This window comes from Vulpes vulpes, chromosome 7 (genome assembly GCF_048418805.1).
Source record: "Vulpes vulpes isolate BD-2025 chromosome 7, VulVul3, whole genome shotgun sequence".
Taxonomy (NCBI): Eukaryota; Metazoa; Chordata; class Mammalia; order Carnivora; family Canidae; genus Vulpes; species Vulpes vulpes.
Genome location: NC_132786.1, coordinates 113271348 through 113285769, shown reverse-complemented (window position 1 = coordinate 113285769; position 14422 = coordinate 113271348). Strand labels below are relative to the sequence as shown.

The 14422-nt window shown below is 44.3% G+C and overlaps 1 protein-coding gene across 21 annotated transcripts in view; it reads left to right on the top strand.

Moving 5' to 3' along the window:
- Positions 1–14422, top strand: part of ELMO1 (engulfment and cell motility 1) — a 672133-nt gene that overhangs the window by 625608 nt on the left and 32103 nt on the right. For all 21 annotated transcript variants that reach the window (XM_072764753.1, XM_072764758.1, XM_072764757.1 and 18 more), the window contains 2 exons: positions 4139–4302; positions 12478–12590. In XM_072764753.1, the coding sequence (XP_072620854.1) occupies positions 4139–4302; positions 12478–12590 (277 nt within the window). The remainder of the gene's footprint in view (positions 1–4138; positions 4303–12477; positions 12591–14422) is intronic.

Here is a 14422-nt window from a genome sequence, read left to right as displayed (position 1 = left end):
CTTACGGATTCTTACATCTAGCAAAAGATGAAAGCCTTAAGCTATAGGAATTGTAACTCTTAACAGTGGATTTTAAACATAAGATATAAGTAGGAGCTGAAGAATTTCCTATACCACCGTAAGGGATTATAATCATTTCCACGAAAAGGTACAACTGTGAACATATAAATAAAGATTATTTTTTTAAAGTTATATCCTATTGAAGTAGCTTCATTGTTTCTATCCAGCTTTCCTTCTCTTACTTTTACCCAATCTGGGCAACCTCTATCCCATAAGCTGATACTCCTCTTTTACTTCATTGCATGTATTCCTTGAGATCTTAAGTTGCAAGTGATAAGAATTCTGTTCAAATGGGGACAAAAAATATTCATGTAACAAAACCACCAAATGTCAGGATTGAATTGACATTATGGTTGAATGCAATTTAACCATTATTAACTGTCTCTCTCACACACAGAGACACACACACAAACCCTTCTTCCAATAGATTTTATTTCAATAGAATCAGTGTCAGTATCTTCCACTCTCCCACATGTTAGGAGACAGTGTTACTACTTGTCAATTTTAGGGGAAAAGAGCATGCTTCAGCTCTGCTTCCAGTCAAGGCAGAGGTCTGGGGAAGGATACTGATTGGTCAGTTCAGGTCACGTGCCCACTTATACTAGTGTAATCATTGTGTCTAATCCATGTGGTCTGAAGACTGTCTCTGTGACAGCCCCTTACGCAGCACATGAAGCGAGAGAATCCCTTGGCCCTCTTTCCTTGTCTATGAAATGAGGGAAGTGGAGATGCCTCTGAAACTTGCCCAGCAGTAACCTGATTCTATTTAAAAATTATTTCCTCATTTTTGGCATTCTAATCACTCTTAGTCTCTCTTACATGTCCTTCCTCCCACGTGAAGGTCAAATAAAATCGGGAGATGATAATTATCTCTTCGACTCAACTCTGAGTTTCTCTAAATGGGGAAAGAGGCCACTCCTGTGATGACCCTCTCATGAAACAGCAAAGTGTTATATAGTTCAGCCTTGACCAAATTTAACCACCGTTTATACCACATGATATAAGATGGTCACAATTTCAAAATTTGTCAAGCATCCCAAATTTAGCATTTTGCTTGAGTAAAAAAAAAAAAGAAAGAAAGAAAGAAAGAAAGAAAGAAAGAAAGAAAGAAAGAAACAAATCAGGTAGAAGGTCAAGTGGAAATTTTCCTTTCTGCCCTTATGCTGGGAGCATGAAACGATGCTTATGTAACTGGTTCCAGTTCAGACATAGCCCAGGCTCAAAGGGGTTAATGACGGGGTCAGGCTCAGGTTACTCTTCTCTTCCCACAGCATTGAATACCCATTCTCCCTGCAAAAGCCATAGGATCTCTTCTCTGAAATGCCCCCCCCCACCTGCCACCAAAGGCCACCAGTCCGTCTTGTCTATTATATCCACTCTTCTATTGTCATGATCATTGCCCATGTCCCATGTCTGACTACTCTTTTACTAGATCATTAGTTCACAGAAGGCAAGGGCCATATATTATTCACCTTTGAATTCCTAGTGCTTCACCCACTATAGACACATGGTAAGTACTCAGTGATGTTTGTTGTGTTGACTTCATAACAGATGCTTCTCAAGCAACTTTTTATTAATTGCTTCTATCAATATCATCTGGTGTATGGTAAGCTGGTGACCAATGGAGTTAGACTGAAGGACCCAGTCATGGTCCTCAAAACACCCATGAATCAGAGGACAGGAGGACAGTTGCCTTTATATCTTTATACCACTGCTGTCACCAGCAACGGCCCCTTCACAGGGCAGGCGTGGCACACAGGTCCTCAGAGAACAATGGTGCCTATTGGATAAAGCAGATCTATGAGTACTTGATAGAGATCTGCCTTCCCCCAAGTTTTCTTCCATAGTTTCCTGAGATTCCTGCCATTAGATTCATTTTTCATGAACTACCTCCCAGAAAGCCCTCCTGAAAATGCAAATGTCTTACCTGGTGGAGGGGATTCTTATTGTGAACTTGAATTCCTACATGTCAGGCATATAAGGGAAAGTGAGGGTTGATATCACTTCAAAACAGATAGGTTTGTTTTTATTGCCATTACTTATGACTTGTCTTCCCTTCAGTTCAGACATTTTCAGTTGACTAAAGGAAAACATGGCTGACCTGGGGTCCTCGGAGCATGGGGGCACTAAAAGCAATGGGTCAGCGGATGACTACAGAGCTTGAGGGCACCTGGCATCCCTGGGGGAGGGGACTCATGGCCTTGGATTCACCTGTGGCCTCCAAGGCAGCTCCTAGCTTTTCCTGGAGGCCAGTTTAGTTTCACCACCAGGTGCTCTACCTCCCAATGTCCTGTAGACCCCTGCAGGTCACTGGACGGATCCTTAGGTGACAGGACAGCTATGAGAGAGACATATACTTGGCAAAAGAAACCTGAGTGGATTGCTTAGCAACCTGTACCATGGGAGACCGGCTGCACCACTAAACAGAGCTCAGCAAGTGCAAGGAGCCATCAGGTGTTTGGAGAACATTTCAGTCACCTGATAGCTTCTAAGGTGGGGAGATTTTCCCATCGCCTAGCACTCAGGCACACTTGGAAGTTCGGGTTTGCCACAGTCTTTCCCATGCTGTAAAATTGGTACCTCTGTTACAGTAACACTTCATGAGAACCCATTTTGGTGTAGGACTAGTCTAGGAGCAATTACCAAGTACCTACCATGCATGGTTTGTTCAACCAACAACTGGTAAGAAGCCATAAGGAGTAGAGTGGGATCATAGTTGTAGTGATAAAGGGTAAGCAGCACCCCAAGGCTCTTCAACATTGAGTGCATGCTGTATCCACCACATGGGGCTACCTGGTGTCATAGAATTCAACTAGATACATATGGCCTTGGATAAGTCCTCAATCGTTCAGTCTCAGCTTCTTTGTCTTTAAAATAGTGATAATAACACCTATTCTACTTTACTGGAGGGAAGATTAAATAAGATGATGAATAAACATTTGTCTGGCACAGAACCAAGCTTATAATTGAGGTACATTTGTGATTTTTCTCTCATTTTTACTTTACTAAGCGACTCCAAGAAGGTGGAATGATTGGCAGTGGAGTAGAGTGTTCACATCCTTGGTTCAGATCCCAGCTCATCCACCAACCAACCACCTGTATGATTTTGAACTAGTTACTTAATACTTCAGAGCCTCAGTTTCTTCATATGTAAATAGAATGATGACCACATCTAACTCCTAGACTTGAGTGGGTTAAGATCAGGAACACACATGAAGCTCCCACCACGGTATCTGGCACACAGTAGATACTTGTCAGTGGTAACAATTGTTCTCCTCTGCAGTGGAGGATCAAAAAAAAAGGAATGGAAAGATTGCTACACATCTCTCGGATGCCTTATGTATTTTCTGGTCTTTTCCTGCTTTACAAATTCTGATGAAGATGAAATCACATTAATAAAGGCAATGTTTAATTGCCTCCTTGTGGGCTGGCCCTGTCCTTTGGCAGCACATTACCATATTCTTTTTTCTCGAGACTTCCAATGGGATATGTCTGTTCTATTTAATAGATCTCTTTTTTTAGTGCCTGGCTCAAGAAGGCAGCAGCACATGCACATTTCCAAATCCCTCATTTGTATGAACACTCAGGCCTTAACTACGTGGGGAAAGCATTCTCGGAGGGGCGAGTGTGGGTATCATTTCACGTTCATTTGAACCAACGCCAACCAGACTTCCACAGTTAATTGTGTCTCAGCGATTTTCTTCTGGAAAAAAATAGCAGCAATGCAGACTCCTAGCTTTTGCTTAGGCTTCTTTCGCTTTTGAAGTTTGCATCATTCGCAGCGTGACTTCAGCAATAGTCCTGTAATATGCTGAGCAAATGGAGCACTCCTCCCAGCCGGGCCCACCGCTCCCAATTCCAAATTAGTCAATCCATCTCCTTCCTTGTGGCTCCAGCAGCACAAGAGAAAGTGGAAGATGTACATTATGGCAGTTTGCTCTTTGAAGAGCACTCTCAAGGTTTGGAGAGAGTGCAAGTGAAGGGAAGCAGGGGTATAGGGAGCCCTTAAGTCTGGAAGATCTTTCCAGATGGGCGAGGACAACCCCCAGGAAAATGATGGTCTTCCTTTCATCTACAGGTAATGCAGGTGGTGAAGGAGCAGGTTATGAGAGCTCTTACAACCAAGCCTAGCTCCCTGGACCAGTTCAAGTGCAAACTGCAGAACCTGAGCTACACTGAGATCCTGAAAATCCGTCAGTCTGAGAGGATGAACCAGGAAGATTTCCAGTCTCGCCCGATTTTGTAAGTAACCCCTGGGCTCTCTCTCCTTGGAGGCTCTGACCCACCATTTCTGGTCCAAACGCCTGTCACATGCACCCAAGTGGGCTGTGTTGTGACCTCTCTACAGAAGGTCAACCAAAGACACTCCAGAAGTGTTCAGTTCCCTACATCTCAGCAGCTCCCTGAGGAAGGCAGCCGAGGGGAAGGTGGCGACAGGTGCTGGCAGCAGGACTTAAACCAGGAAGCGGCCTGCTTACTGATGAGTCCTCTGAGAATTTGTAGCTGAAAAGCGAGAGCACCTTTTCTTATCTTGGGATAATTTTTTTTTTTTTTTTTTTTTTTGCCCATGAAGCTATTTCTTGGCAGGTGCCTCTGAGTAGCAAGATGCCCTGCCCAGCCAGAGCAAGGCCCACTTAGCTCAGGCAGTGTGAACATTGAAATGGTGAGTGGGAAGAAGAAGAAGAGAGACATTCACTCCTCACTGCCTCATCCATCGGCTTTGCCTCACCCCAGAGCATCTTGCATCAGCCCCCGTGACTATCAGCCCTCAGGCCCAGGTAGAGAGCAGCAGAGCCCCCTGTTTATAGGACTTTGTAGCAGATGCCACTTGCAACAGTTGTCATCTCCATCTTTAGGGTGTTCTGAGCCTCCGACACTAAGACTGCTTGGTTTGCTTCATCTTTTCTTAGAACTGGCCTATTTATCTTCCCTTGTCTTTTTCTAAGAGCTAGGTCAGTTCTGTTATGCTTATAATTTGTAGAGAAAGAAACAGGAGAAAAGGTGGGGGTAAGGAAAGTGTGTGATATTTGTTCTCATTTTTCCCTCAGACTGGACACAGCTTCCTCCGAACTTTTGTACGAAGTCAACTTACCACACAGGTGTCATTATGACATCAACCCCCTCTCTGTTTCTGATTCGTTTTTCTTTCTGCCCCTCCTTCTGTTTTTTACTCTTATATATTTGACATTTTTAATGCTTGGCAGTTTGCAAAGGAACCCTCCCAGCCCCCGCTGTTTCATTTCTTCACATCTGTGTGAATTAGGTAGATCTTATTTCCGTTCAAGGAGCGGGAATAGTCTGGAGAGGTGAGAAGCCAGGACTTGAACTCCAGCCCACTGATCCCTAAGCTCATGCTTTCTCCTCCTCAGCAGAGCTCCTTTGCAATGTGCAAGACTAAGATGAGGTTTATAGAAGTTCACAGGTCTGCAGCTACCTACTGTGTTTGCTTTCAGGTCCTAAGAAACACTGGTAGACTCTGTGGAGCAAAACTGTAGTGTTTAGTGGGAGTGGAGCTGGGCAGCAAGGGACGGAAATGCTTCCCGGGGTCTTCAGCTTGCATCAGGGTGACACCTGAATCGTACTTGCATTGAGCACCAGCCAGCTCTGCGGCAGGTGCTGCTGGGACTTTGTATGGTCCTCAACCAGAAGATACAGCTTAAAATACCAAACAGAAACCCCTTCTGATAAATGCTTGACTCCTCATAGATGTGGTTTCTCACTTGCAGAGAGAGACAGTGAGTGGCACCTCGTCCCATCACAGGGCATACAGTACCGAAATGTTGGATTTCATAAGGTTTGTTTCAGCAGATGTGTAAACACAGGGAGGCTTTATTATGCTTTTGACAACAGTTCATAAAACCTAAAGGGAGACTCAAGGAACCACTGCAGTGAAGGCCAAGGGATCCCAAATTAACATTTGACCATGACTGTTCTAAGTAAGAATGTTAACTACATGTGAAATGTGAACACTTTGCTCCTGTTGGGGCTTCATTTCTTTATTTCCTGAGACTCTGCCCAGGATATTCTGAAGTTTTCTCTTAATTATAAGAAGCTCTTATCTTTACGTTTATTATGTAAGGAGAAACAATGTAAATATAAAGGAAATCTGTGTGTATGTCACTTTGGCATCATCATTCGGCCATGGGACGAAAAGGCACTACAGCTCACTGGAGTTCTTGCCATCGTTGAGATAAAGTCATAAAGACTTGTCAGAAACTATTGCATTTAAGGGGGAGGCCATGCTCCCGGTGCATGGAGCCAGCTTCTCCCTCTGCCTGTGTCTCTGCCCCTCTCTCTCTCTGTGTGACTATCATAAATAAATTTAATAAAAAATAAAATCCCTTTCAGCAGGGCTGTGTTCCCTTCTGGAAGCTCTCAGGGCGATGGTCTCTGCTTAAAAAAAAAAAAAAAGAAAAGAAAAGGGAGAGGCCATGGACCAGCCTGATCATTATCTTAGCCTTCGAAATGGGTAGGTGGGAGCCAGGCACCAGCTTCTTGTGCAGTGATATTTTGTCTATTAGAATGACCTACAGGACAGGAACTCATTGTGGGGTTGGATGAAGCCTAAAGGCTGCCAAAATGGCTCATGGGACAAACCTGTGTCAACAGAAAGAAAGGGACAGGCTATGTATGATGGTTTACATTTGTTCATTCATTCATTTAACAAATATGTATCAAGTGCTGTGGACAAGCAGAGACACTTGACTCCCCCACCCCCCACCCGCCCCACACTGTCCCAGGTTGTACAACTAGGGGTAGAGGGTGAGCACGGACTGTGCTTGGGTTGGGGGCTGCCATGAGAGCACACAGGAGACTCATCTCACCAAGCTCAGGGGTTAGGATGTTAGAGATGTAGAGCTGAAAAGCACCTTTAAGGTCATCTAGTTCAAGCTTTTCATTCTGCACACTGGGTCAATGACTTGGCTGGGGCTTGCCTGCTAGCACAGAAGCCTGCTGGCCGTGCCCTTACGAGCCTCTGGAGCCCCGTAGCGCTCTCCCTGTTGCCTGGCTCCCTCTGTGCCTGCTGCACACAGCACAATGGCAAACCTAAAGTGCCACAGAGATCTTTTGAGGTGCATGTCCCATTATTTTAAAACATTATGTTTCCAGAGAAGAAAAATGCACACTCTGCGTGAGCAAATATTTAGGGGGACTATCCAGTGGGTTGAAGAAGCTCCATTGTATTTCTTAGCTCTTGACTGATTATTTTGGTGAGGAGGTATTTGTTATTTTCCACTTAGCATGACTTTACAGGGAAGATAAGTCCCTCCACACAATTAATCCAAGTTAATGGCTATTAAAGCTTGAATAGTCCAAAAACAGGTCATTTAACACTACATTGGGGGGAAGCAGAGATGCAAGTATAAATACCAATGAAGCGTAGTAGCAAAAGGTAGGAAATCCACACCCAGGGAGCTAACAGATCTGGTATCAGACTCCAAGGGCACTATTTAGAAATGTGGCTGTTTAGACAACTTATGTAACCCATTCCAAGCCTGTTTTTCTGATGTCTAAAGAAGAAGATGATTAAACTATCCACATGGTTGTGCTGTTATGAAGATTCAAGATGCAGAGCCTGAAAAGCACCTAGCATATATTCTGGCACATAATATCCACTCAGAGAAATGGTCACTCTTATCATTAGCTGATAACCAGAACGGGACATGTTGTTACACTGTCGGTATGTAAATGGTAAAACTCACACTATGAACGTATTTGTATATGTCTCACCTTATCTCAGAAGGTACAGTGGGAGTATAGGTGAGAAAGAAAAAGTAAAAACAGAGCCAGAAATAAGGCCAACCGCCTACCTTGCATATCTGGCTTCTCTCTAAAGATTGGGCACAAGCTTCGGTCAGGGATTTCACTTAGCCAGTGCTACTAGGATAGTCTGATCAGTCACGCAATTTTCAGTGTTCAGCGTACTTGACAAATGCTTATCAAATGCTTACCACGTACCAGGTACTGTTCTGTGTGTTGATGATTCAGCAGTGAAGAGGAACATGGAATTCTCACCCTGCATTGATTGTATTTTAGTGGGGAGAAACAGATAATAAACATAGTAAACAAGATTAGAGCTTGTTAAAAAGCATAAGGACAATGGAAATATAAAGCAGGATAATGGAAACAGAGAGCTTGCAGTCTTAATGGGGTCAGAGCAAATCCCTCTAGTTGAGATGGTAATATTTGAGTGATGTTGAAGGGACTAAGGGAGCGGGCTATGTGTATATTTAGGAGAAGGATATTCCAGCAGAGAGAGCCACCAGTGCAAAGGCCCTGAGATAGGAGTAGGTCTGGATGCTCAATAAAGAGGGCCACTGTGGCTAGAGAAATAGGCAAGGAGGAGAATGATAGGAGGTGAGTCTCAAAAAGTGGCTGGGAGTTGATTATGAGGGCCTTGTTGGGGAGCCACTAGAGGGTTTTGAGCAGAGGATTAATGTGCTCTGACTTGGGCTTCTAAATGATCCCTCTTGCCACTATATTGGGAATAGACTCTAGGGAGACAAGTTTGAAAGCAGGGAGATCAGTAAAGTTATTTCAATAATCCAAGCAAGAGATGATTCGAAGTGATTAAAGTCTCTACTATAGATTTAGACAGATTTTGAAGATAAGAAGCAATGGTATTTCTTGATTGATTGGATATGACAGAGAGAGGAGTCAAGGAGGAGCTCACGGTTTCTTTCGAGCTAAACAACCAAAGGAGAGAAAGAGTGGAGCAGGTGGAGACAGGGGGTCAGGAGTTCAGCTTTGGACATGTCAAGTTTGAGATGGCTGTGAGACATCCAAACGGGCAGTTGGATTGATGAATTTGGAGTTCAGCTGAAAGGTCCAGGTTGGAAATATAAATTTAGGAAGTTGTCAGCATAAAGTTGATATTTAAAGTCATGAGTCTACAATATAAAGAACAGAAGAAGTACCAGGACTGAATTTGGAGACCCTCGGTGTCAAGACAGAGATCAGTTTCCATGAAACAGACACTGTCACTCAGCCCACCCAAAGTCATCACAGAACCCTTTTAGATATCAGGGGTCGGCAAAGTATAGATAGCTCTTGGGTTAAATCCAGCTCACTACCTGTTTCTGTAAATGAAGTTTTATTGGAACACAGTCACACTCCTGTGTTTGCATACTGTCGACTGCTTTCACTCTACTGTGGCAAAGCTGAGTAGTTGCAACAGACAGCATATGGGCCCCAGAGCCTGAAATATTTACTGTCTGGCCTTTACAGGAAATGTGTGCCAACCTCTGTTCTAGGCGAACACCCAAGTAGCAGCTCGGTAGGGCAGACCACAGGTCCGGAGAGGCATCTCACTGATCCAGTGGTGCCGTCTGTGTTCTGTGTATGGTGCTGGCCTCACTGGGCCTGGACCCGGGGTTGTCTCCCAGAAATCATGCTGGACCTGGAGTTGCTCTTCACACACTCATTTACCCTACCCCCTTTCATCTTCCTTCTTTTATTTATTTACACTGCCTTTAGACAGAATTAGAAGAATATCTATCAAAACAAAGGCGGTAAACCCATAACCTTGGCCTCATTGACCCCAGGCTGAGATTTTCTATTCCCAACTGCTGCCCATGGGGCTATTGGCTGGATTACCCTGAGGTCAAATCTCATCCACAGACACACCGTGTAGGTGTGATATAGATGTTTTCCTAAGATGAGTGAATTTCATAGCAAGGGGGTCCATTTGCATGGAAAGAAGAGGAAATCACTTAGAAAAAAAAAAGAAAAGTTGTCCTCTTTTTCTCATTGCTCAGTCATGTTTTGGAGGCCTTTGGGGGTTCACAACAAGGAACAGCTAACTCCTGCAGCAGCAGATTCACTCACTCTGGTAGTGTGTCCCCGGGAGATGTTTCCGTAATAATGGAGGGTGTTACGATGCGCACATCTGGGTCTCACACTAAAATGTCATAAATCATCAACTAAAATGACTCGGAAGTACTTTCAATTATTTCCTCCTTTGGTCCTCTTCCCTGCATCTTTATCTCCATTTTAATAATTCAACTCCAGCCTACTAACACTATTATTTTTTTTAATAAATTAATTTTTATTGGTGTTCAATTTACCAACATACAGAAAAACACCCAGTGCTCATCCCGTCAAGTTAACACTATTATTTAAAGGTACATCTGAACCTGAGAGTCAGTGAAATTCCCAAACCCCTTCTCCACAGTTTCTCCATCCCTTGGTGCAGTGTCATCCTCTCTGCCCCATCTCCTCGTCTTGGAAGTCAGGAGCAGTGATTCCATGTGGCGTGTGGCTGCCCCAGCATTTCCCCTCCCGTTCTCCCATCCAGAGCAGGGCTCATCAAAGCTGCAGTCTACTAAGTCCATTTTAGAAAAGCCGAACACTTATAATAAATAGTTTTCAAATTTGAAAGCCTGAGACGAGACCCTAGAGATCTGCACAGGAAAGCTCTACAAATGTACCAAGCTGTGTTATTAGGGCTCAATCTCCATATTATGCTTTATAGATGTTCAGTTGGAACAGTATCAAATGACAGGAGGTTTGAAGCCACTTGAGTTTAAAATATGTATTAGCAGAGTATTACCACACCCTGTTAGATGGCCAGGTCCTTTGATGTGACTTTTTCATTCTCTTTATCTCACGTGTAAATAGAAGCAGTTCGTAGGCAGATGACTGAGTTCACTCCTAACCTCTGTGAGCTGTCTCCCCATCTGTAAGATAGAAATAATAATACCCATTTATTAATGACACTAATACCTATTCCCAGAACTTGGGGGGGGGGGGTGTTGAAAGAAAGTGAGAAGGGGATGTTCACTGAGCTAAAATCAGATAGTACTACTACCTGGCTCTCAGAGCAGACACTTAAAAGCGTGAGTGCCTTCCCCCCACCCCCTCCGTGAGCTGAACACCCTGTGTAGACAGTTTGCCTGCACTCCAGAGCAGGTCCAGAGTTAAAGCTGAAGCTGACAGATAGGTGAGCCTTGACTACAGTGAAATGGGGGCAAATGGAGAGTTGGCCTGAGGAAAGGAGAGAATACTGTCAAGGCAAATTCAGTGATACCTCCTGTCCCTGCCCAGTGCTTATAAATCACTTGCACTCACACTGTCTCCTTTGGGAGTCACAGCAGTTTCATAGAAAAGATTCTCATCCTGATTTTACAGATGGGGAAACTGACACTTAGATGAGCTACATGAAATGCAAGTCATGGGCAGAGTCTAGATTGAAACCCAAGTCTTTCAAGTTCTATATCCTAATCACTACTTTAACACTACTGACGGCTCTCCCTGTCCAGCTCAAATAGAACAACTCTAGCTTTATTAGATGATGATTAAAAAAACAACAACAACAACAACTATGCTCCTGGGTGCCTGGGTGGCACAGTCGCTTAAGCATCCAACTCTTGATTCCAGCTCAGGTTGTGATCTCAAGTCCTGTGATGAAGCCCAGCATCGGGCTTCTTGTGGAGTCTACTTGTCCCTCTCCCTCTACTCCCTACCTCTCTCTCCTCTTGCTCTCTCTCAAATAAATAAAAAAAATATTTTTAAGAATATTTTTTTAGGCAGATGCTCAGAGGTTGAGCACCTGCCTTTGGCCCAGGGCATAATACTGGGGGGTCCTGGGATCTAGTCCCCCATCGGACTTCCTGCAAGGAGCCTGCTTCTTCCTCTGCCTGTGTCTCTGCCTCTTTCTCTCATGAGAAAGAGTGTGTCTCATGAATAAACAAATAAAATCTTAAAAAAAAATTTTTAATTCTCTGCTCTTAAAAAAAAACAAGAAGATTTAGAAAACACTGTACTCTATCCTGATATCTTTACAGCATAGTGCATCTAAAACTAAGTTACTCTGTATTAGCCTGACTCAAGATGCAAATAATCCCTAATTTGTCCCATCATGATGCCAATCTCTCTGGGCTGGGATCTGGGGTGATGTGTTGTTCCCATCTGTGAGTGATAGAATGGAAAGCAAACTGTGGCCCTGTGGTTTGCCCAGGACAGTGTTTGCTGTGGAATTAATGATTACGTGGCTGCCCAATATTGCTGTTTGGGCAGATCACAAATGTAGTCGGGAGCTTACCTGCTGTAGGGAGGAAATGTGACCAAAGGTTTACTGCCTTGGCAAAGCCAAGTGCGTTTCTGCGTGAGTTTTTATCTGTGGCTTTGTGAAACAAGGAAAGACATTTCTCACGAGACTGGTCTAGCAAAACGTCACTGAAGCGGCTGGTGCTTTTGTGAATATTCTGTAAATGTCAGAGAATCTATAGTGTTGTTTTAACAGATAACCCTGTCCACTAACTCTTAATAAATAATTCTCTAAAGCACCAAGTTGGAAGGTTTTGGGATGGTCGTGGACGATGCAGCTTGTACTTCCTGCCCCATCTGCCCACGATGCCCTTTCAACCACGCACTGTTCTCAGGGCATGCTGTGCAATGTGTGTTTGTCCTTCACAGGGAACTAAAGGAGAAGATTCAACCAGAAATCCTGGAGTTGATCAAACAGCAACGCCTGAACCGCCTCGTGGAGGGGACCTGCTTTAGGAAACTCAACAGCCGGCGGAGGCAAGGTATTGTGCTTGGGGCCATCCCTGCCCTCGGCTAGGGTGAGCAGCGGCCTGCTCCACGGGGAATCATGGGCATGGGTGCTGCTTTAAGGGCTGGCCATGCAGCATGGGACTTAGCATGAGAATAGCAGCCCAGGTAAATTCTGACTCCCCATGCATTCCCAGGGAGAATCAGAGAATTACCAGAAGACCCATGGAACTGAAGAGCCATGCTGAGCTATTTAGTGCCTCAAGCCTCCTAGTAGTTGTTCAAGAACAGCTAACATGTATTGAGAGCTTACCATGTACTAGCTCTCATTTTACTTATTTTAACGCATTTCATCCTCCTGGTAACCCTGGGTAACCCTGTGATTACACCACTTCACAGATAAGGAAACCAAGACTGAGGAGTTAAGCAACTTGCCCAAAGTTGTGGAAGAGCAAGGATTCATACTCCAGCCACCCTATAGCCCTTCTTTTTATTTTTTTATGGCCTTACTTTTAATGACTCACTCTGCTGTTGTTTTGACAGATAACCCTGTCCACTAACTCTTAATAAATAATTCTCTAAAGCACCAACTTGGAAGGTATCGGGATGGTCGTGGACAGATGCAGCTTGCACACACAGGAAAGCTGGCACCCACTGTTGGGTTTGAACTTCCATCATGAATGGCCCTGATTCTCAAACCCCCATACTGATTCCCTTCTAGGTGAAAATTACTTTATTTGGAGACATAAGTAACAGTGAACCAAGACAGGATAGGATCAATCAATGTTCACAGTCTTGCAAAAAGAAGTTCTGAATTGTCTCAAGTGAATTTTAATCCCAAAATATCATGCCAAAATGGGTGCCATTAGACTAGTTTCAATAGGTTGGGAGCACTTTCACGTGTTTCTGAGTCAGGGAAGTGAAGCCCTTGGATGGCTTTCTTCTTCTCTTGACAGGCTGCTGATTGCAAAGTCACAGTATTCACATCATACTGTCCTCTAAATACACAGTCAGAAAATAAAACTGAAAAATAAGATCTGGGGAGAGGTGAAGAACACACATAAGCAGTAGCAACTATACCAAGAACAAACACCAGTTACGGCCCAGGAGAAACTCAGGTAGATATTTTTGAAAGCCAGCGAGCAGATGCTCTGCTCAGACACAGAGCTCACCCACTAATGACAAACATCCTTCGTGTTCTTTATGCCGGGCCCATCCCCCTGGCCATTTGCCTTAATGGCTTTGTGCTGGATATTGAGTAAAATCAAAACTATTTCAAATATGATGGTTAAAAATCATATTAAGGAACTTCCGAAGGCAGGGCTTCCTTGAGAAATGAAAATGTAGGTTGTTCCCAGAGGATGGAAAGCTATAGCAGTGAGCTTCAGAAGGGGCCTCAGGGGAGAAGACAATGGGCAGAATAATAATCAGAGCTGAGTTACAGCTGGGGCCGAGAAAGACTGTTTGGGAGAACAGCGGAAGAGAGAGCTCCCGTCCTTTCTTGCCACACTCCTTGCATCGGATGTTGTCATCAGGGCAGATGCTGTTCCAGGAAGGTAGTGGGGCGTGGTGGTGAGGACAAGAGCCCCGGAGCCTGATGAAATGGGTGCAGTCCTGCCTCTGTGCCTGACCCGCTGTGTGACCATGGGCAGTTCCCCTATCTGAAATGAGGACAAAATGCCTGTGTCCTAAAGTTAGCCTGGGGAGGGAAGGTGATCACGACTGTAGCTCTTGGAAAGCAACAACGGAGGGAAGCTACTACTCTTCTGGGAGATTGTGTAGGAAAAGAGCAACGTGCCGGGAGTGAGTAGACTGGGTTCTAGGCTTCCCAACCCTAAGTAGCCAGCTGAGTGCCTTGCCTGTAGGC